The following is a 21,285-nucleotide window of genomic DNA, read 5'->3' on the forward strand; positions in this document are numbered from 1 at the left end:
TAGCACATGTTTATTTGTTTTCTTTTCTTTCATTTCTTTTGTCTTTGAATTCTTATTTTGGAAATGACCGAAATAAACAAATAAAATAATAAAAGTCTATGTGAAGTCTAGATTTATAATTTATTAAAATGTGTCTGACTCAGTTAACAATTTTCTTTTTCTAAACTTTCTTTTCTACTTTTACACTGTTGTGCGCTTTTGATAAAAAAAAGGAAGGGGGCGTGGCTTCCGGTGACGCCAGGAAAGGGGCGGAGCCAAGCGCGTCTGCCGTCTCACTTTTTCAGGGACTTATTTTCTTACATTTATTTACTTTACATGAAGCAGCGGTGTTCTTGTTCTCCTAGGTGACACCATGGAAACATTAATAAACGGACTGCCTCAGTGAAACACCAGCTTTTCCGTCTGAAACTGAAGGTAACGTAAGTTACGTTCGCCTCATTTTTTCTTCGCTATTTGTGACTTTTCCCACGACAAACTCGAGGCAAACTAGACATCATTTATCTGTTTAACTCTTTTAAAAAACAGTTTACCTCCACAAAGCTTTATTTTCTTTTTACCCCTTAAATCTATATAACATTTTGGCGCAAGAGTATGTTCATTTTCAACATTAACTCTAAAGCCTGAATTATGGTTCTGCGTTAAATCGACGCAGAGCCTACGGCGTAGGGTACGCAGCGACGCGCAACGTACGGTGCGCGTAGCCGGGTACCCTACGTCGTAGGCTGTGCGTTGGTGTAACGCGGAACCATAAATCAGCCTCAACTTTTCTCACTTGAATGTAAAGAAACGCATTAAAAACAGAAATGCCCTCTTCCTCCTGCAGGCCCTGATCGGTGTTTGTCCCCCAACACTTGTTTCTAATTGAACAGGTTGTGCTGAGGTCCAACGATGGTGCAGGAGTACCAGTCCCCTGTCCGGATCTACAAACATCCGTTTGAGATCATAATGGCGGTGAGTGCAGCTGTTGTACAATTGTCTGTGAGAGCTCTGCTTTCACTCTGGCGCTTTAAAGAGGGTCAAATATTTGGAGAAAGCCTGTAGTCTTTTTTTATGTCTGCCAAGTCCATAATCCTCATTCTTGATACACACTTGTGGTTAATGCTTGGTGGCTTTAGAGGCCCAAAGGGAGACTGAGAGATCATGTTTTCCTGCAGAAAGAAAAGGATCCAGTACAGTACAAGTGTCTGCTTCAAAATATTACATCATGTTAGATTAGACTCCTCTTTGTCACTGTACAAAGTACAGGTGCAAAGCCAGTGAAATGTGGTTATCATCTAACCAAAAGTGATGTATGCAGAGAAAGTTTCAAATAAATAAAATAAAAAATGGATACATCACATCATAGTGACACAACAAGCTGGATATGTAAACTTAAACTGTTAATCAGAGGTGGGTAGTAACGAGTTACAGTTACTCTGTTACATTTACTTGAGTCAGTTTTGTGAAATTTTGTACTTTTAGGAGTAGTTTTGAATCGCTATACTTTTTACTTTACTTGAGTAGATTTGTGAAGGAGAAACTGTTACTCTTACACGTCAATCTCATGACATCACTGAGTGATTCTTGTGGAAAAATGTTTGCTTTTACATGTTTTGTCACATTTACACAGACTCAAACACACACACACACACAGAGAGTTTCTATGAGTTCATGGCTTGTTCTAGTTCTGCCTTGTTAAAAAAGAAAAGTACAAAGGCTTGAAATTTTGTGCTACTTTTTTTTTTATTCTGTTATTATTTTATTTATTATTATTTATCAAAGTACTTGAATTTACTTTAAGATTATTTTAATCTAAGCTATTTTTATTTATTTTAATTTATTTTATTGCTTTAATTTGCCTGGAGATGATTATTTTGTACTTTTGTCTGTTTGAATGGTTGTGTTAAAAAAAATAAATCAGATGTTACTCAACAGTTACTCAGTACTTAAGTAGTTTTTTCACCAAGTACTTTTTTCCTTTTACTCAAGTAATTATTTGGATGACTACTTTTTACTTCTACTTGAGTCATATTATTCTGAAGTAACAGTACTTTTACTTGAGTACAATTTTTGGCTACTCTACCCAGCTCTGCTGTTAATATGCTTTCTGTTACCTGAGGAGAAGATATTGATACTGAGGCCAGGTCGGGGTGGCAGAAGGATAACTGTATGTGCTCGGGGTGAGACGTGTGCTTGATGACGCTCTGTGCCCTACCAAAGCAGTAAATGTTCTCAGTGGTTGGCAGAGTCAAAAGCGTTGTTGCTTTACTGACCTTTGATCAAATTGCTTTTTGATCCTCCGGACATTAGGTTGGCAGCTTGATCCAAAGCTGTCTTGTTTGCACTGTCCATCCTTTCTGAGTACCTGGAACTAGTATTACAAGTTCCCAAACGCATTGTTTAAAATCTTTTTCGGTATTAACTCCATTTTATTGACTCCTGCTTTCATTTGTACCTCGTAGTTTTATTTTGTTGGGTTTTTGTTCACCTGTACAGCACTTTGGTGGCCTTATTTCATTTGGTTAAAGTGCTTTATAAAGTTTTGATTGCTTGATTTAAAAAAAAAAAAAAAAAAAAAAAAAAAAAAGTTAAGTGTAAAGGGTCTTTCATTGTTCTTCTATGGAGCTGAAAGCTGAAGACATCAGAGCTCTGATCCCTGTGCTGCCGCCGTGCATCCGTACCCTACTGAGGTGCCGTTTTACACCCCTTTACTGGATAGAAGTCCACAAGTATCCTTAAACATGTGAGTTTTCCTGAGGCTCTTCAGGTATGGTTAGGTATGATCCATGCCGGTAGTTTGAGCAAACCGTGGGACTTTGAGTATTTGAACACTTATTTTTTCAAGCAAATATACTTAAAAGGGACCTAGTATGGCATCTAATGTCTATTTTAAACAGGCCTTGAATGTCTTTAAAAACAAGCTTTTGATAGTTTTTTTCTACATAAATTAGAAATTCAGCCTCTGGGCCATGTCTTTATTTTTACTGTTTCTAACCTCCTTCTCTGTGAGGGATTCTGAGGGGAGGGGAGGCTATGTTAATGAGGCTCTGTGCTGATTGGCTGCCTGAATGACGTGTAGCAGGGCACAAAGCCTCGCTCTGGCAGAAGAGCCGGCTGCGTACACTATTAAAGCATGTCCCATGCGAGCGAGTGTCAGCGACAAAATCAATTCCATTGCTTTATTTTCTATTGGATTGTCCTAACTGGCCGCGAGTTTAACAGTTTCAGTGTGGACAGAGAGCGTCCGATGTCACGCAGCTCGACGCGATAGTCAGTCGCTCGCATGCAGTTATGACACGGTGGAAACGACTCCCTGGGATCTTAAAGCCTGAATTACGGTTCTGCGTTAAATCGACGCGTACCCTACGCCGTAGGCTCTGCGTTGGTGTAACGCAGATCCATAAATCAGCCTTTAGTTCCCTGAAGGGGGGAATGGGCCACCTCGTCTTCACACTATTTCACACGGGAAGATTTAAGTGAATTCCAAACAGGGACACCACAGTTCTTTACTCCGATTCCTCATTTCATTTCTTATGTTACAAGACAAATGAATCATGTTAACTGTAAAGAAATCACAACACTGAATGTTCACAAATGGAACCTTTTATTGTTAAAAAAAAAAGATAACATTTGTACACAGTATATACACCATATACACTACTTATATACACCATACACTGTTTATATACACCAAGTTGTATATAAATAACATTTATGCACTATTGCTGGCTCAAGGAAGGACCGTGCATCTTCTGAAGGTGTTGTTGAACAGCTTCAGGTGCTTGGAAGATCTGAAACCATAAACAGAAGAAAAATGTATTACTAATAAGCTAAATACTTAGCCCATGCTAAGATCATACTTGTAGACAAATATAAATAACATACAAAATTAACGTCACTTACCGCTGACTCGTGTGCAGTTGCCGGGTCCGTACTGTTGGTACTGATCCTTTTATGAGGGTAAGTGTCGATGCAAAACCTAATTTTTACTGTCCCTCGTTGATGAAACAGCCACACCTTACACCGCTTCAAAACAATAGCGGAGTTCTTGTTCCGGCGGAGTTAGTTGTGGGCGTGGTTTCACGCAGTGGAGGCCGACCTCTGCTGCTGTCGTGACGTCACGACGGGAGCAGAATCTGAACGGCTCGTAGAAGCCACATGACACTGGAGGGCTCATCCGGGCGGCTGTACAGACACTGCAGAATTTGGTTGCTTTCCTCCTTCTCTGAGTTGGCAGGCTGAGGGGAGACCACTTTATACATGTTAAAGCAAGAAAAAAACTGTTTTTCATAATAGGTCCCCATTAACTCTGAGTAAGAATGGACTGACTGAAATAGAAATCCAGGAGTTTGAAGGCGACACTGTGGTCGGTGTGCGTGCGTCCCTGGTGTTTTTGGTGTTGACATAAATTCTTACCATTTTCCCAGGAAGGTGCTTGGATAAACAAGCTGTTGATGACGATGTATCAGTTCCCCAACAGCAGCTCATAGGTCATGTGCTGTACCGAACAACGACCTGGAGTCAAAGGTCACCAGCCTATAACTGTAGAGCCAAGCTGCCAGCATGTCAAACCCACACACATCAGCAGGAGGCCACACGTCCAACGAAACACTGGCCTGCACAAACACAGCCCACAGGACAACACCTAAACATGCACCTAACAAAAGTGTTTTTATTTGAAAACTGTATAATCCAAAAAATGTGAAAAAAAAAAAAAGGAGAGAAACCAAAATTTCAGACTGCATGGCCCATGATGTCTAAAATCTTTTTGTCACTGCCCTGATTATTTATTCAAAGAGTGATGCGTTCACATCATTTTGCTGACGAGATCTGATTTCTCATGTCAGAGGTGCTGCAAATACCGCGTTAATTAAAGTTGGGGGTTAAGAGACTAAATAAGTGTAGGTACAGCTCGGGTGGCTGGATATATTTACTATGAGGTGGTTTTGTGATGTTCCAGATTTGCAGTTCCCTGCAAATCTGAGTGGCTCACTTAACAAAATGTTTTGAGATCCAGGTAGCCCCACACAGACTTCTGTCCATCACTTATTATTTCCCACTAAACGTCAGCATGCTCTCTGTTTTCATGCAAACGTGATATATGATAAGACATCAAGAGCAGTGGTGGAAGTAATGGGAATCATTTTAATTTATTCAAATGGGTATTTAATACCTAATTACTTGGTTTATGTTTTTATTGCACATGTGAAAACTGTCTAATTGTGGACAGTTTAAAGCTCAAGTGCGATAAAGGTGGTTTGATTTGACCTACTGTCGGTGTGCCTTTTTTGTAATGTGTCCTGTTCCTCGAGGTTAAACTTTAAGCCAGAGGTTTATGTAATATCCTCAGCGAGGAGCAGACCTGTGACGCTGCGGTGGCGCTTTACTCTCCAACTGTGACTTCTTTACCCCCACCATCAGAACTAATACAGCTCACTCAACTTATATGGTTTACTTCAACTCAAGGTTCATTTAGAATTTTCACAAAACATTTTATGAAGCATTACAGCTCTAAAACGTTTACTGCATCTCTGAGGGTTGGTCTCAAAACAAGCCTCGGAGGAATGGCAGCTCCAGTGAGAACAGATTCAGGTATTGGCAAGCTAAAGGAGACCGGAGAAGAGTCTCCCACCCATTTATGTCTGAGCTGTCTCGTTAGCCTCGGCCTTATCCTGCCTCTGACGGATCATTACTCTGTGTAACAGCCCTAATCAGCGTCCTGGATGTCGTCGAATGAGCACCCAGACATATTATAGTTGTCCCTTTCACGACACCTTTAGATGACTCTCCTGGGCACCGGATCTTTCTACATTCTCACAAAAGCGAGCGGTGCCTCTTGTACACGTGTATTTAATAAATAACACCAGAGATAATTAAGCCCCACAACCACATTCATGAGATTGTTGGAAAGAATTTGTCAAAGATCATAAAGTGAAATTTAGTAACTGCTGTTTTTAATTAAATATAATAGATATCCAAGTATTTTGTGTCCTGTTATATCTTTGTACTTGTAAGCGAGAGCAATAGGCAGGAAAAAAAATCAAATTGTCTGTCGTCGGTGGCATAAATTGTTTTTGTTTCACATTGTATCTGTTACGCACCACCAGCCACTGCTGCCTATTGACTACACTGACATTTCTGATTCATTTTCATAACGTATAATTTAATCTTATTGATTGGATTGCCCCTCAGCTGTGCGACGAGTGTGTGAGCTCTTGCGTGCGTGTATTTCTGAAAGACTATGCAAATGGTTAGAATTATGCAGCCTTTTGAGTTGAGCTGATTTTTTTTTTTTTGTAACAAAAGAGCCAAAGTAGCAGTTGAAATGTATATTTATAACTGTACACTGATCATTTATGTACGTAGAAGTGAGCTCTGAATAAATTGGCCTAGATGGTCATATGCTGTGAGCAGTAAAACGAAGCGATCGCTGCTTGTGGGGAAAGATAAAAGTGGCGCAGCTGGAAGTTGTCGCTCTGCACAACCGTGTCATTTTCAGTGAGTTGTTAAAGGTGCTAAATGTTAAGTGTGTCCTCGGCTGACGCCGAGATCACATGTTGCTGCTCTGTTCAGTCAGCAGATTGCTTGACAAACACAAGTGACCTTAAACACTCACTTCTCCAAACAGAGAGCTGATGGAGGATGAGGCCAAAGCCCACAACGAGCAGGAGGTGGAGCGTGAGAGTACCAAGGACAATTTTCTGATGCAACTTTTCTTCCCTTTTAGGCGTATGAGAGAAGGTTCCCGAAGTGCCCTCTGATCCCGGTGTTTGTGGACAGTAAGATCCTCAACCAGCGCCAAAACGAAGACGGCTCCGTGTTGGTAACAGAGAGGCGCTGCACGATTGATGTCGATGCCCCCAGACTTCTCAAGCGGGTACATCTAATCAGAGTTTTAACAAAATAAAGGTCATGAAACTGCCGCAGCAGCTGATGTGATTAGGTTGTTCTTCCAAACAACAAACAGGAATGGAGTCAGTAATAATCAACTGGCGTTTTATGCAGTTGTTGCATTTGATTGCATTCATTTTTAATCAGTGTTTGTAAATGTGTATGTATAAAACATTAGCGGCCACGGCAGCCAGAATGCTCTGAGCTACTCTTGAGAGTGGTTTTTGTTTTTTGTTGCATGTAGATTGCTGGCGTGGAGTATCTGTACTTCAGGCAAAAGAACACCCTGAACCGCAGAGACCGGACGCTTCACATTGAAGTCCACAATGAGACCTTTTCCAACAGAGTCGTCGTCAGTGAGTTCTGCAGTTACACGGTGAGCCTTGGAGACAAACATGATCTCCGGTGATTAGAAAGGCAGTGAGGGGTTGTTGGTTTTTTTTATTGTTGTATTTTGCATCATAACTTTCACAATTCCTAACAATCTTTGGATGGCAGGGAACCCTCCTAAAGGCCATAAAATGTGTAAAGCATGAATTATTCATTTTCGGATCATCTCATGATGTGCTCAAGGCTGTAAAAAGCTAGTGTCGCCATGTGTGTGAGTCAGTGTTTATCAGAGTAAATCTAATAACCTTCTGTTAGAAGCAGTATTTTTAAACACCCACCAGCAGTATTTTATAGATAATCACATGACCTTAACTAAAACCTGTGCTCCTTGGCATGTGTTCAGAGCACATTTTAATCTAGTATTTTAGGACCATTGGTCCTTCTTTTGGATTTGAGTTGGATTTGGGTTGAAGTGTTGTATTTATCAGACATTTTGGGGCAGAGTTAAGGCAGAGTTCATATTCCCTCTGCTGTCCTCTTCCACAGGTTCACCCAGAGAACGAGGACTGGACGTGCTTTGAACAGAAAGCCAGTCTGGATATCAAGTCTTTTTTTGGTTTTGAGGGTGCGGCCGAGAAGATAGCAATGAAGCAATATGCCGCTAGCATTAAAAAGGTCAGCAGATAAATGTTGATGTTCAGCTATATTGTAACATTCACATTACATTCAGAAATCAGATTTGACCCAGCTCTTCTGTCTTTCAATTGTTTCTAGGGGAAAGAAATAATCGAGTACTACCTCAAAGAGCTAGACGAAGAAGGTGTAACTTGCATACCCCGTTGGACCCCCCCAGTTAAATCTGGTGGTGTCATTGCAAGGACCCAGCTACCGACCCGCTCTACTGCCAGACCCATCCCAGTGAGCAGTGCCAAGGACGGGCCGCCCGGTAAAGACCCGAACAGTTCCACGGAGCTGGTGGCTGGCTCGCCTGATGGTAAGTAAACTTTACTTTAAACTTTACTGAAGGTCAGAGAAGCAAGCACACAGAATAATTATGACTTTTTGGGTTCTATTTTAACAAAGGTCTTTGACTTTTTGGGCAGTGAAATAAATGTTGCACTTGTACAAAATTGTAGAAAAATGAAACCTTAAAAACAATCTTCAGACAACAGGGAAAAACATTGTAAAAGCCCTATTTGCAGTTATATCACTTCTGACCACACGGGCGCAAACAGATCTGCAGTTCCCTAAAGAGCTGCTGGAAAAACTATTCTAAAGAATCGGGACACCTCGGCACATCCTTTAATGCCCCTTTATTCCACATGAACTAAAGCATTTCATCGTCTTGCATCAGGAGCCGACCAAGAACCAACCATCTAACGTCCACTCTGATGCTCATGCAGAAATAAAATGTGTTGCAGTTCCTCGACGGGCCACTAGAGAATCTCCATTGAGGTCCAATGTTACAATGCCCAACTTTAGAGCAGAAATGAACATATTTACAGCCTGGTTCAAAGAAATGTTTTGTTCTCAGTCCTTTCATTTGATATCCATGACAACTCCAAGGGGTGAATTTTTTATTTATTTTTTTGCTACCATGCCAGGAGAGTTTATACCACTCATAAAATGTATTTCTAATAATATTGATTGACAGCCAGCAATGGCTAGTTGATATCACTTCCTCATTTGTAATCGTCATGCTGCCGCGTTAGCGTAGCAACCAGCGGTTTGTATCGAGTATCCGTGTTAAACGGTATGTCCCGCTTTAAATGCCTGACTGCAGCTCTGCAGATATGTTGGTGGGATCAAAGCTAACTTGGATTGACATGCGGTGGGCATGTTTCCGTCAGCTTTCAAAGCAACATGGCTGAGACCTGCATGAGGTAAAACAGGCTTCAAAACCAGTCATTAGAAACCAGTGGGTCACGTGCCCGAATGCTTCGTCCATTGTTTTACAGTCAACAAGAGTTGTCATGAGAAGTTTATTGTGATTTGCTGTCCTCGTGTGGTCAGACATGCTATTGCCTCAGTAGTATGGCCAAAGTCTTTTAATTAATTCACTGTCTGTTATAATTTATGAATTGTTAATGTTAAAATGACACTGCAGTATGTACCGACCACCTCTATGTGATGCTTCCAATATGTGCTAACTCTAGACTTAACATGTGTTTTGGCCTGTAGACAAGTTGGATGCTGACTACATCAGACGTTACCTTGGTGATTTAACGCCTCTGCAGGAGAGCTGTCTTATTCGACTTCGTCAATGGCTCCAGGAAACCCACAAGGGCAAGGTCATATATACACAAATAGAGCAGTTTATGGAGCTTTGTACATTCATTTTCAAGACCATCACACATCCTGTACTTCCACTCAGCCTTTGTTTCCACATTTAATGCAGCTTTACTGCTCATAGATTATCCAAAATAATTTATAGCCATGTCAGTTTTGATTTCTACGGAAATTCTTTTTGAGCGGCAAGTTTCTTGTGGGTGAAAAAGATGATCAGAAAATATGGTCTGTATGAAAAGCCTAGACTCCTTTTATAAAATTGAGCATAAAGGTAGAAAGAACTGCATTAACGTCAAACTTGCTACATCTTTAATGTCATCCTGCAACAGACAGAAAGCCAGATTTGAGAAGAAATATTTGATATGTGGCATTTAGGTTTGCACGGCCTTTCAAAGTGCAGCCTCTGTCTGTCCTCAGGTGAACCCCCGCCCTCAGAATGAGGCCTGTACGTAAATGGCACAAACCTGCCATCAATTAAAGAGATTCTGATTTAAAAATCTAGATACAAGTCAGCTGTTACTGTGGTATTTTCTCAAATGTTTGGGTTTGCATCATCCTATTGAGACATAAAAAAAAACTGAGACATAATTTTTGTAAGGTACAACAACAGAAGGAGGATATAAAATAATATTAGAGACACTGAATGGGCCATGGAAGATTACAGTGTTAGTCTGATGAGACAAAGGCTGAACTTTTTGGATTTAATTCTAAAACAAGCATCTGGTGCAAAGTCAATACAGACCCTCATCAAAGGAACATTGTACTGGCAGTGAAGCATGGAGGAGGTAGCATCATGCTCTGGGCTCCGTTTCAGGTGGGTTATTGTCAAGATAGATGGGGAAATGATGAGCTCCAAATACCAGCATTATGTGTAATGGCACAGAACCTTCTGACCTCTGAAGGAGCTAAAAACAAAGAGGATTTTCACGTTCCAACATGACAATGACCCAAAGCAAACATCAAAATCAACAACAAAGGCCTAGCTTCATGAACAGAAAATCAAAGAAATCAGTTCCTCTCAGTTTGAAGTTTATTTTTATCTTATTTGATATGATATTAAATAAAAAATATAACAGGTCTGATATTTACATAATTCATTCTGCCCATATTTTTAAAAAGCATTTTCCCGAGTGTGTGTATACTTTTTTTTATAGCTACAGTATTCGTAAAGTATATTTATCTGTTTAGTTCAGTTTCTATAAATGGCTAGTCTTGTTTTCCTGCACTAAGTGGCACAAGCGTAATGTGTCCTGCAGGAATCCAGAGGTCCAAACGGGTGAAAGGTTTCATTACAGCCACATTTGTCTTGTAGTCCCACAAATTTGGGATGGGATTTGGGTCTGGACTGGGTCGCCCTACTACACTTTTGATTGGGTTGTGTTGATCCATTGATGTCAATCTCTTCTTGTTTAAGCTTAGATGCATCTGCACGTGTAACCTTTAACAGTTAAAGATGTTTCTTGGCATTTATCAGTAACTGTGCATCTTAGGTGTTGACTCCCAGCTTTTGTGTGCAGATTCCAAAGGACCAGCACATACTTCGCTTCCTCAGAGCCAGGGATTTCAACCTGGACAAGGCAAGGGAGTTTTTGTGCCAGTCGCTCACCTGGAGGAAGCAGCACCAGGTGGACTTCCTGTTGGACACGTGGGAACACCCGCAGCTGCTTCAGGATTATTTCACAGGAGCCTGGCATCACCATGACAAAGGTACAGAGCATTCCACGGGTTATTTGCAGTGATTGGGAGCTTTTGTGTACACGGAAAGTGAGCAATTACCTGTAAATGTAAGACAGCTGGAGGGTTTAGTCTTGTGTGTTTACACACTGTGTTGAAACGGTCTGTTAATTATTGACTGTGAAGGCTGAGCACCATCTGTCATAACTCCCATTTTTGAAAACCAGTCTTCTGATGGGGGATGACAGAGAGACTCTGAATGGTTGCATGAAAAATAAAAAGCTGTTCGGGATGGAAAACAGAGTAAACATTATTGAGCGAGGATTATGATTGTAATGTGTGTGTGTGTGTGTGTGTGTGTGTGACGTGTTTAGACGGTCGTCCTCTGTACGTCTTGCGTCTGGGTCAGATGGACACTAAGGGCTTGGTGCGAGCGTTGGGAGAGGAGGTGCTGCTGAGACAGGTGACATGAGCTTGTGTTGACATACTCAAACATAATCACTTTATTGGCAGTGATACAGGAATGTAATGACTGTGACACAGGTGCTGTCCATCAACGAGGAGGGACTGAGGCGTTGTGAGGAGAACACCAGAGTCTTTGGTCGACCTATAAGGTGCTCAATCTGTCAGTGTCTCTTTGATGAATGAAATATAGAATTATGTTTCTGTAGAGTACACAGTAGGGCTGGGCGATATATTTTTTTTTGGGCGATTTTAATATATATCGATATATTTTCAAACACGATATGGTACGAGACAATATCGTTTATATCGATTTTAAAAAAAATAAATTTTTTTTTTTTTTTTTTTACTTTTTTTTTTTTTACATTTTTTTTTTAATGATATAGCTTATTTTGTGACAAATTGACTTGAATGTTTTATTTGAGATTTGCACAAATGTTTTGTTATTTGCACAACTGTCAACCTCAGTGGAAAAGTCTGCCTGTTACTGTCTACATTGTATTAATTGCACAGTGTATTTTAATTTAATTTATTTGTTTTATTTTATTCAAGAAGCATTTTTATTCTATATATGCAGGCAGTTTATTTTTATTTCATTTGTTTTATACATTTTGATATTGTGCAGACCTCTGTTAACAAAGGTACCTGTGTGACATTTGGCACGAGGCTTTGTATTAAAACTGACTGTTTTTTTAAGGGTTTGCCTCAGAAAAAAAATGAGGCTAACAGAGATGCTATGCTATAATGCTTTGGGGGAAACCCCAATTAAGGCACAGTAAAAATATCGAGATATATATCGAGTATCGCCATTTAGCTAGAAAATATCGAGATATGACTTTTGGTCCATATCGCCCAGCCCTAGTACACAGTCATCTGACATTTCTTTTAATGTGCCGTTTAGCTGTTGGACATGTTTGATGGATCTGGAGGGCCTGAACATGCGTCACATGTGGAGACCAGGAGTGAAGGCCCTGCTGAGAGTCATCGAGGTGGTCGAGGCCAACTACCCCGAGACTCTGGGCCGCATGTTCATCGTGCGTGCACCCAGGGTTTTTCCAGTTCTGTGGACTTTGGTGAGAATACACGTCTCCACTTACCTTTTGATGTGCCACCATAAATGTGATGAGGATTATTCACCTGACTGGAAGAGTGTACAGAGTTGCACAGAGCCACAAAGCACATAAAGCCAAGAGCAAGCGACAAAGAACAAACGGAGAAGAAAAGCACAGAAATCAAATGTTGATGATTAAAGCAGTGCCACGAGCAGACCCAGAGCCGCATCTCCACAGGAGGCAAAGCTCTTTGTGTGGGAGAGAGACAAAAATAACATTAAACAAGAAAATGAAGATGCGTAGTAATGTATGCACTGAGTTGTAAGATAATGAACCCCGATGATTGGAAAAATCCTAAAACCAGCACACAACCGATGCATTACTTCAGTCTTGGCTGGTAAAACAGTTGCTTAATGAAAATGTGACTGACTCGTCTAATTACTGATAAATAACCAAATTACAAATGCTAAGAGATTTGATTGCTGCATTACAGTATGAACCAGAAAACCTGTTTATTCACCATGCGTGAAAAATTAACTGATTAACTAATTCACTTTATTCACATCTCATAATAAATGACTTTGGATGTTTTTTCCGGTGTTTTATTCCCAGGTAAGCCCCCTGATTGACGAGAACAGTCGTAAGAAGTTCCTTGTTTATGCTGGTAATGACTACCAGGGCCCGGGAGGCCTGGAGGATTACATCGACAGAGGGATCATCCCAGACTTCCTCCGAGGGGACTGCATGGTACGCTTCTCCACTCGTCTGAATATTATTTACAGTGCACTTGTTAATTCCTTATGCATTTAGCTTAGGATCTGAGGTTTAATATACTAGTCTTTTTAATCATCAAACTTCAGAAAAACATCAGAATGTACATAGTTTTTTTTTATTTTCTTATTTTTTAAATGAATCCTCATTTAAATTTTCTTAATAGTTTTTTTTTTTTTTTTTAAACAACACTGATCACTACTTCCTGATCTTTGAAAATGAAATGTTTTTCACTGTTCAACCATTTAGATCCATTTATATCCTTCTTTCTTGTAATCTAAGATAGATCATTGTACAGTATACAACAAAATGTCATTCTACACTTCGGTTCATCCCTAAAGAGGGACAACATAACGTTTAAAGTCAGTCTTCTGCTGTGCCGTTCAGACTACACAACTTGCTACCTTGTAGTCTTTCAACACCATTATTGTGTTAACTTGAGTGATCAGTGTCGGGATCACACACTTACGTGATCTTCAAGCAGCTTGGTCGCCCAGCAACTCCATCATATCTCCAAACTATGATTATTTGACACGGGCACATTTTTATCCAAACATTGTCTTGTTGTTGCTGCATCTTCAGTGACGTTTCTTCCTCCATCCTCATGGGGTCGTCGCCCCATGCTTTGGCTGTAGCTCAGATGTGCCGTTTCCGACATCTCCATAGGAGTCTGTGAGCCTCTTTGATGTATCTGCAGATCATAAATAAAGATCAAGTCCTTGCTGATTTGCAGAGTGCCACTCGAGTTTTTCTTTTGTGGAGCTATGCAACTTACTAATTGTGTAGTCTCATGGTAGCACAAATGTTTCCAGGAGCTTTTTACACACAGTGGTTGTGCCGGATTGACACCAAAGAGTCATTTTTGTGAAACCGCCACTTTGGGAACTAGAGGGTGACAGATGTGGATTGCATGTAGACTGGTCTTTTTCAATATTTTGTAAACTTTATGTATTTTTTATTTTTCCCCCCAAACTGTTTTGAAACTATTCAGCGTGTGATGTGCTGGCTTTGTTCTATTTTCAGTTAAAATGAGGGTTTGAAGTGTTTTGTCTCAGTTGAGTCTAACACCTCACGCACATGAAAAGGAAAAAGAGGAGGGCTATTTTTAACCCGTGCCAACTTTAAAAAGCCCTCTGAAATATAAGCATTGCATAAAAGCTACCTCCTGAAGCTGGAGACTCTTCTGGAAAACTGTCAGCAGCACGAGAGTCGCAGCAGGCTTTTTATCATGAGCAATATGAGTTCATCAAGCAGTTTCCACCAAAGTGTTTCTCATATTCTGGAAAAGTAACTCAAGTACTGAAGACGAGAGCAATGCTGAACCACTAAATTTACTGAATTTATGACGTGTAAATCGTATTGAATCTTTTTTTGTCTGGATAACTGTTACTATCCAGCAGTCCAACAAATCTGCCCGTAGTATCACAACTTAAATTTAATGAAATACGAAATGAGAGACTTTTCCTCCGTCTTGTTCCCTCTCCAGTGTGACATCCCTGAGGGAGGTGCGGTACCCAAATCTCTGTACAGGACCGCAGAGGAACTGGAGAACGAAGAAAACTGCCTCTTGACTGACTCCATCTACAAGAGCGCCAACATCTTCAAGGGAACTCCGTTTGAGGTGCGGTCTCCACTAAGGCTCAGCTTAGGCTGGCCATTGCTCATGCAGGTCTGAGAAAGGTGGCCTTTCTTTTCATCTAGATTTTGTACTCTGGATTAGGCTGCCACCAACTGGAGGATCATTTCCACTGCATGCTTCCTGCTCAGTGTCTTTTTTCTTCTGTTCTCCCCACATCCTTGTGCAGATGCTGATAGAGATCACAGAGGCCTCCTCTGTCATCACCTGGGACTTTGATGTGTCTAAAGGAGATGTCATCTTCAACATTTACCACTCAAAGATGGCCCCTCAACCTCCAAAGAAAGACAGCCTGGGAGCTCATGGCATCGCTTCCCTAGGGGCTGTTAATACTCAGCTGATAGATAAGAGCTGGGTGCTGGGCCAGGACTACAGCATGGTGGAGAAAGCCCTCACCTGCCAGGAGGGAGAAAGCGTACAGGTGAGATCAGACAGCCTGGAAACATTAAACAAAAGTAAACCGTCTGCAGTCTTTTGTGCAGCTTCAACCTTGTGTGCATGGTTTCATCCTGCAGCTTTTCTTTTTCTTTTTAAAAAACAAACACAGGGCTCCCACATCACGCGCTGGCCTGGCTCCTACATCCTCCAGTGGCGCTTCCACAGCTGTGCAGCCAACGCTGCCTCCAGCTTGGCTCGTGTGGATGATGTACTGGCCTCCCTGCAGGTCCCCTCCCACAAGTGCAAGATCATGTACTACTCCGAGGTGCTGGCCTCCCATGACTTCAGGTCAGTTCATTTATTTTCTGAAGTTTACACCTCGTCTTGTCTTTTTTTTTATTTTTTATTTAATGATACTGCTCTATCACTACCAGATATCTGAAGGCACCATATTATGCTTTTCCTGATTTGTAATGGTTCATAAATGTTTAGTAGCATAATGTCGTCATCTTTTCATCTCATCTAGCTGCATTTAGGATATTGTACGACTGACAGGATAGTCGGTAACATTCTGTGTTCAAAATTCAAGATTTTGGACTATAATTTTTTTCCTTTAAAAATATAATTGACAACATCAAAACAAGCCTAAGTTTTCTTACGGACAAAAATAACAGATAAAAGACAAAAAGCATTCAGCTACAGTGACAAAATGTGCAAAAGTGTAAAATAAGCAAGAGCAGTTTGTGAATCAAAGATGAAGTCATTTTAATTGTTTTTGTTTATTCTGCAGAGAAATTGTCACATTTTTGACTACTTTTTATCACAGATATTAAAATAATATAACCCTTTTTGGCTTTTTTTATTTTTCTTTTCTCTAGGGGATCCATGACCAGTCTTGAATCTTATCAGAGCGGTTTCTCACAGCTCAGTGCTGCTACAACTACCTCCAGTCAATCACATGCCAGCTCCACTGTCTCCAGGTAGCACCAGTTCAGAGCAGTGACTGAAACCGACATCCAGGGCTGCCTGTGCCTCGCGCCTTCAAAGATGTCTTTCTGAGCTCACCGGGGCACATTTCAAATGTAACATGATGTTTTAAGACCATATAAATGTTGTTGTTTTTTTTTCAGCGGATCAGCAAAGTTTCAACGTTGTGAATTTGTGTTGAATGATTCGCCCATGTAAGAGCAGTGTTAGAGCTTTATCTGTGATTAACTCTTTTTGTCTGTGTAATGGTGTACAATAAAACATATCAACGTTGTGTTCATGCAATAATAAATGTATCTTTCATGTTTATTTTCTCAAATTTTGGATAACATTTATGCAAGATGAGAAATCGGGTAAAAAAAAATGTTTAATTAAATATAAATACTTAGCAGAAAGCAGTTTTTCTGTAATGCTGCCATTGTCCACCAGGTGTCAGTGTTTTCCGCGTCTAGAACTGCTCCCAGATCTGCCTTCTCAGCTCTGGTTCATCGTAGTCATTTAATTTAGCCACAGAGGAAACTGAAAGCAAGATTGTTAATATTAAAATAATTTATTATGATGTGTTCAGGATGCACATTTTCACCAGTGTTTTAGCAGTGACTGCATGAGCCGTGCTGAAATGAACTATTAGGCTACACAAGAAACTAGATTTTTCTTATTACTTGGATAGCTGCTGAGTTTTCAGAAGCAGCCAATTTGAATGCAATATAGCGCAGCCTCCTGTGATCTGCTGCTGCACCGAGCAGACGACTCATCTACATAAAACTTACATTTTCATAAACATACCAGTTGCTTCCAGCTAAACTGTAATTTAATTTCTACTGTTATTTGCGTTTTTCTTTCTTCTTATTTCTCTCCTTGCGAACTCATCTTGCCGCTTATCCCAAGACTGTTTAAGATCAGGTGCATGGAGTTTTGTGAGGGACTGATGGAGCAGGAACGTGACCCCTGCTGTAATACCAGGGACGTTGGAGAGAGGAAGCACATCGATTTCACCAGACCTCCTGAGACCCATATTGTTCACGTAAATAATATCACCTTTCACCTGATACGTTGGATCAATTCGCTATTAAAACCGGCTATTGTTTAGCAGGAAGTGATGCGAGCAGATCTATAGAACTCCATCCAGGCCAAGATGATTAAAAATGAGACAGATTTCATCATGATTGTACTTACTGTGAATGACACTGCAGAGCTGCTGCCCTTTGGCAAAGTGATGTTTTGAGCAAAACTCTGTCAGCATGCCAACATTTCCACATTCCTGACATGTTTAACACTATATAGCCCAATGTTTGTGATTATCCTAATTTAAATTGGTGTATTAAGATGAAAATTACCGGCAATAAGCCCAGAGATGTTTGAGGATGATTGCAGTGGTATTTGCATGGCACTTGTTAAAAGTAGGCTATGCAATTTCTGGGCAGTATTCCAGGAAGCAGGTTTTATTTCTCACCAGGTTATCATAACTTGGAGGAAGCAGTAGACCTGCAATTTTAGTTCCAGAAGATGTGGAGTGTATTTATCGACGTATAATATACCCACTGAACCTCACCTGGTTTTGTTCAAGTAATGTTGAGTATTTCATCTCCATATTCAGGCAGGCCGGGGCTTGGTCACTGCCACACAATGGCATTCCCTTTTGAGGATTTACAGGAATAATATAGAAGCAGAAATATTGCACACAGGTCAACGAGGTGAGGGACTAACCCTGCGTTCACACTGAAAGCGTCACGGGCGTCATAGGCGTCTGGCTGCCATTCATTGTCTATGAAAAACGGGCGTCGAGAGGCGGCGGGGGCGCGGCGCGTCAATTTAAAAGTTGAAAAATCTGAACTTTATGCAAATGAGCAGCGGCGACGCTGAGGCGTCGTCCAATCACACACCGGGATTCCCGAAGCGAGAACTCTCAATGCAGATTGTGCTTTCATGTTCACACAAACGTACACTCATTCACATGCGTACAGGAGCAGAGCTGTCACTAACAAACTTATTTTATTAGGAATTAATATATTTCATCCAGCAAAATGACATTTTGCTGGTTTGACTGCCGTTTTTACCTGAACTGATCACGTGAAACACGTAGGCTATCTGATGGGTGAGGAGCTGGATGGTCCCAACGATTTTATTTGCTACATTGATCCAACGAAAAATAATTAAAACCCGTGCTTATTGATCACAAAACACAGGTTAAACATCATGACTAAATCCGCTCCGACCCGGTGTGTCTGTGATCAGCGCAGACAGACTGCAGCTTCGCCTGAATTATGGTTCCGCGTTAAATCGACGGCGTAGCCGTCGGCGTAGGGACGCGGTGCGGTGTGCGTCGCCGCGTACCCTACGCCGTCGGTTCTGCGTTGGTGTGACGCGGAACCATAAATTAGTCTAGGCGGATTTATGGTTCACCGAGAGTGGGCTCTGGCGGTTGATGTTGATCCGCGGACCAAACTTGTTAAAGAGCATCAAACTCACTCTGTACGCGGAAATAACGCTAAAATATAAAGAAGGCTTCCCAAAGTGTGATCTATGGTGAAATAGGAAAATTAAGATGTGTACGTTATATGTGTAGGCTGTTCCCACTGTTCCCTTCAGTTCTGCAGCGCAGCTTGAAACCCCGCCCACCTCCGCCCCGCTGCAGGCACTGACGCTTTGTGTGTGAATGCACCAAGCGGCGAGATGCTGGCGTCGGGACGCCCTTGACGCTTTCAGTGTGAACGCAGGGTAAGACCATGGACTGATTATTTTACCTCAACTGTTTTGCTACAACTGTTTCTTTTATCCATCTTTTAATCCATCCAAGTGACATTTTGCAGCCTGCCATTTCAAATATATGATAATGTAGATCTGACCAACATTCAGGCAAACACTGCTCTCTGTTCCTTTGTGCATTTTATCCCAACATGAGTTAATTTGTCTGGTGTCAGGAATGCTAAACACCCTGGAAAGGCAACTGTTCACTGGTTGCTACTCAAAGTTTGCATCACCACAGAAAAGGTGCAGGAGTTGCAGGGAGAATATTTAAGTAACGCCAGCTATCACATTAAGCCTAACTCTCGTACATTGTACCAATGCACTGGCTTCCTGAGAAGTAGCTGGCTCGGGGGACGAGCGTCCAGGAAATCTGCCCATGGTGAGCCATCTTATGTTCAGCCTTGGTCTGTGCTGAGAGACGGCTCCTGCTGGAACTGGTTTCTCACCTGTTTTACAGGCTTCTTCTGGTTTTAACATGACTGTTCCACAAGGCTATGACCAATCAAGCTGAACTCTGTAGAGGCTTATGCTTCCAGGTCAAACTAGTACCATTCTGAATTATAGTTCATTTTCACTTCTTCCTGTGTTCTTTTGGACATTCACCGGCACTGAGATCCACCGAAAGGGCATTGTAAATGAATAGTCTAAAATGTCAGGTTAATTTGGTGTATTTCATGCTGGTTGATCAGGTAAGCATTTGTGCTGTTAGTAATTATCTGCCAAGTCCTCCTTGGAAGACTAGCAGATGTTGCTTTTTTACATTAATCATTGTTTTCTTGTCTTCGTAATAGGACATGTTGCCCTTATTCTGAAAGGTAAATTGTCCATATTTTATCATTATTATTCTGGTTTCGACCATCCACAGATGAGGTTTGCTGTACGCGCACACCTCAGAAAATGTACCTAATGAGCCTCCACATGTGCACGAGCGTGAACCCTCCCCCGATGTTGACTGGCTGGACCGATGTCCGCCACGGTTTGCTAGACTGCTCCAACTGTTGTTTGATTCCAGCGTACACGGGGATCGGCCGCTCATGGATGACAAGGAGCTACTCACTGAAAATCTCTTTTCCTTCCTTAAAATAAAAGGAATCTTCAAGGGGGGAAGATCGTACACCTCCCGACTTTATTACAAGCAGCTCGATATGTTTTAGACAGTTTTCGTCCAAGCCAATCGAAAAACCTTGAGATATAAAGGGCGAAGTTCAAGTCACTAATTCATGACCTCTGGGGAATTAGTTTAGTTTAGTTTATTGTTTTGCACAGTTTTTAAAAAATATACAGGACATATCAATGATAAACACTATAGGTGCAGGAAGAGGCAAAAAACCCAATGGGCTTATTTGAAGCCTCCACCGAAGATATTAAAATTTCATGTCAAGATTAACATACAAAAAAACAGAAAGTAAAACTACACAAAAGTGTAGGAATCAGTCGTGTTTGTTTAACATTCAAAGGTTGTGTGTCAAAATAAGACACAACCAGAAACCAGAAGAGGCTTGAATGGTAAATCAAATCCAGTAACATTTACTTTGACTCTTGTTTTATGCAGAGTCTAATAATCTGAAATGCATCATGTTCTGCTTTTGTTTCTTTATTGTTGTATTTTATTCCCACACACAAGAGACGTTAAAGCTCTTACCAGTTTTGTAATGTTGCTGTTACTTCTCATGACACTTTGAAGATGTTCTGACATTCAGGATGAAGGAAGCAGGTAATGAGACAATACAGTTGTTATTTTAGTTTTATTCCAGCTACGTGTGAAACTACATGGGTCACTGAATTTTCTTTCCGTTATTTCAGCGGTGTCCACACGTCTGTCAGGCGTCTGTCCGCACAGCAGGCAGGTCCGTCCATTAGCGACTCCCCCCTCTTCCTCAGGCATGTCTCTTTAAAGCGTGCAGAATGTGGTTTTGCGTCGTCTTGCTGAAAAATGTATGGGTGTCCCTGGAAGAAGATGGTCTTAATGTGGTGTGGATTGTTTTTGCCGAGGGCACTGATTCAGCCTCGGACCATCACAGCGCCTGGTTTCTGGTATGGATGCTGCTTTCCTTCTGTGGTCCAGAGCACACGGCATCCATTCAGTCT

At 41.2% G+C, this 21,285-nt stretch overlaps 1 protein-coding gene across 2 annotated transcripts; it reads left to right on the top strand.

Annotated features, from left to right (window-relative positions):
* The first annotated feature begins 254 nt into the window (after positions 1 to 254).
* LOC133421913 (SEC14-like protein 1) lies at positions 255 to 16,741 on the top strand. Of its 2 annotated transcripts, none has more exons than XM_061711710.1 (16): positions 255 to 414; positions 824 to 951; positions 6,707 to 6,856; positions 7,115 to 7,246; positions 7,747 to 7,875; positions 7,975 to 8,194; positions 9,382 to 9,491; positions 11,007 to 11,196; positions 11,538 to 11,626; positions 11,707 to 11,777; positions 12,527 to 12,698; positions 13,290 to 13,424; positions 14,935 to 15,069; positions 15,254 to 15,505; positions 15,632 to 15,810; positions 16,341 to 16,741. In XM_061711710.1, the coding sequence occupies exons 2-16, from the start codon at positions 889 to 891 to the stop codon at positions 16,444 to 16,446; spliced, it is 2,133 nt and encodes a 710-aa protein (XP_061567694.1). In that variant the 5' UTR covers positions 255 to 414; positions 824 to 888; the 3' UTR covers positions 16,447 to 16,741. The 2 variants fall into 2 exon arrangements, with proteins under 2 accessions (XP_061567694.1, XP_061567695.1); XM_061711711.1 differs by having other exon boundaries at positions 870 to 951.
* The last annotated feature ends 4,544 nt before the right edge of the window (positions 16,742 to 21,285 follow it).

Source organism: Cololabis saira, chromosome 21 (assembly GCF_033807715.1).
Source record: "Cololabis saira isolate AMF1-May2022 chromosome 21, fColSai1.1, whole genome shotgun sequence".
NCBI lineage: Eukaryota > Metazoa > Chordata > Actinopteri > Beloniformes > Belonidae > Cololabis > Cololabis saira.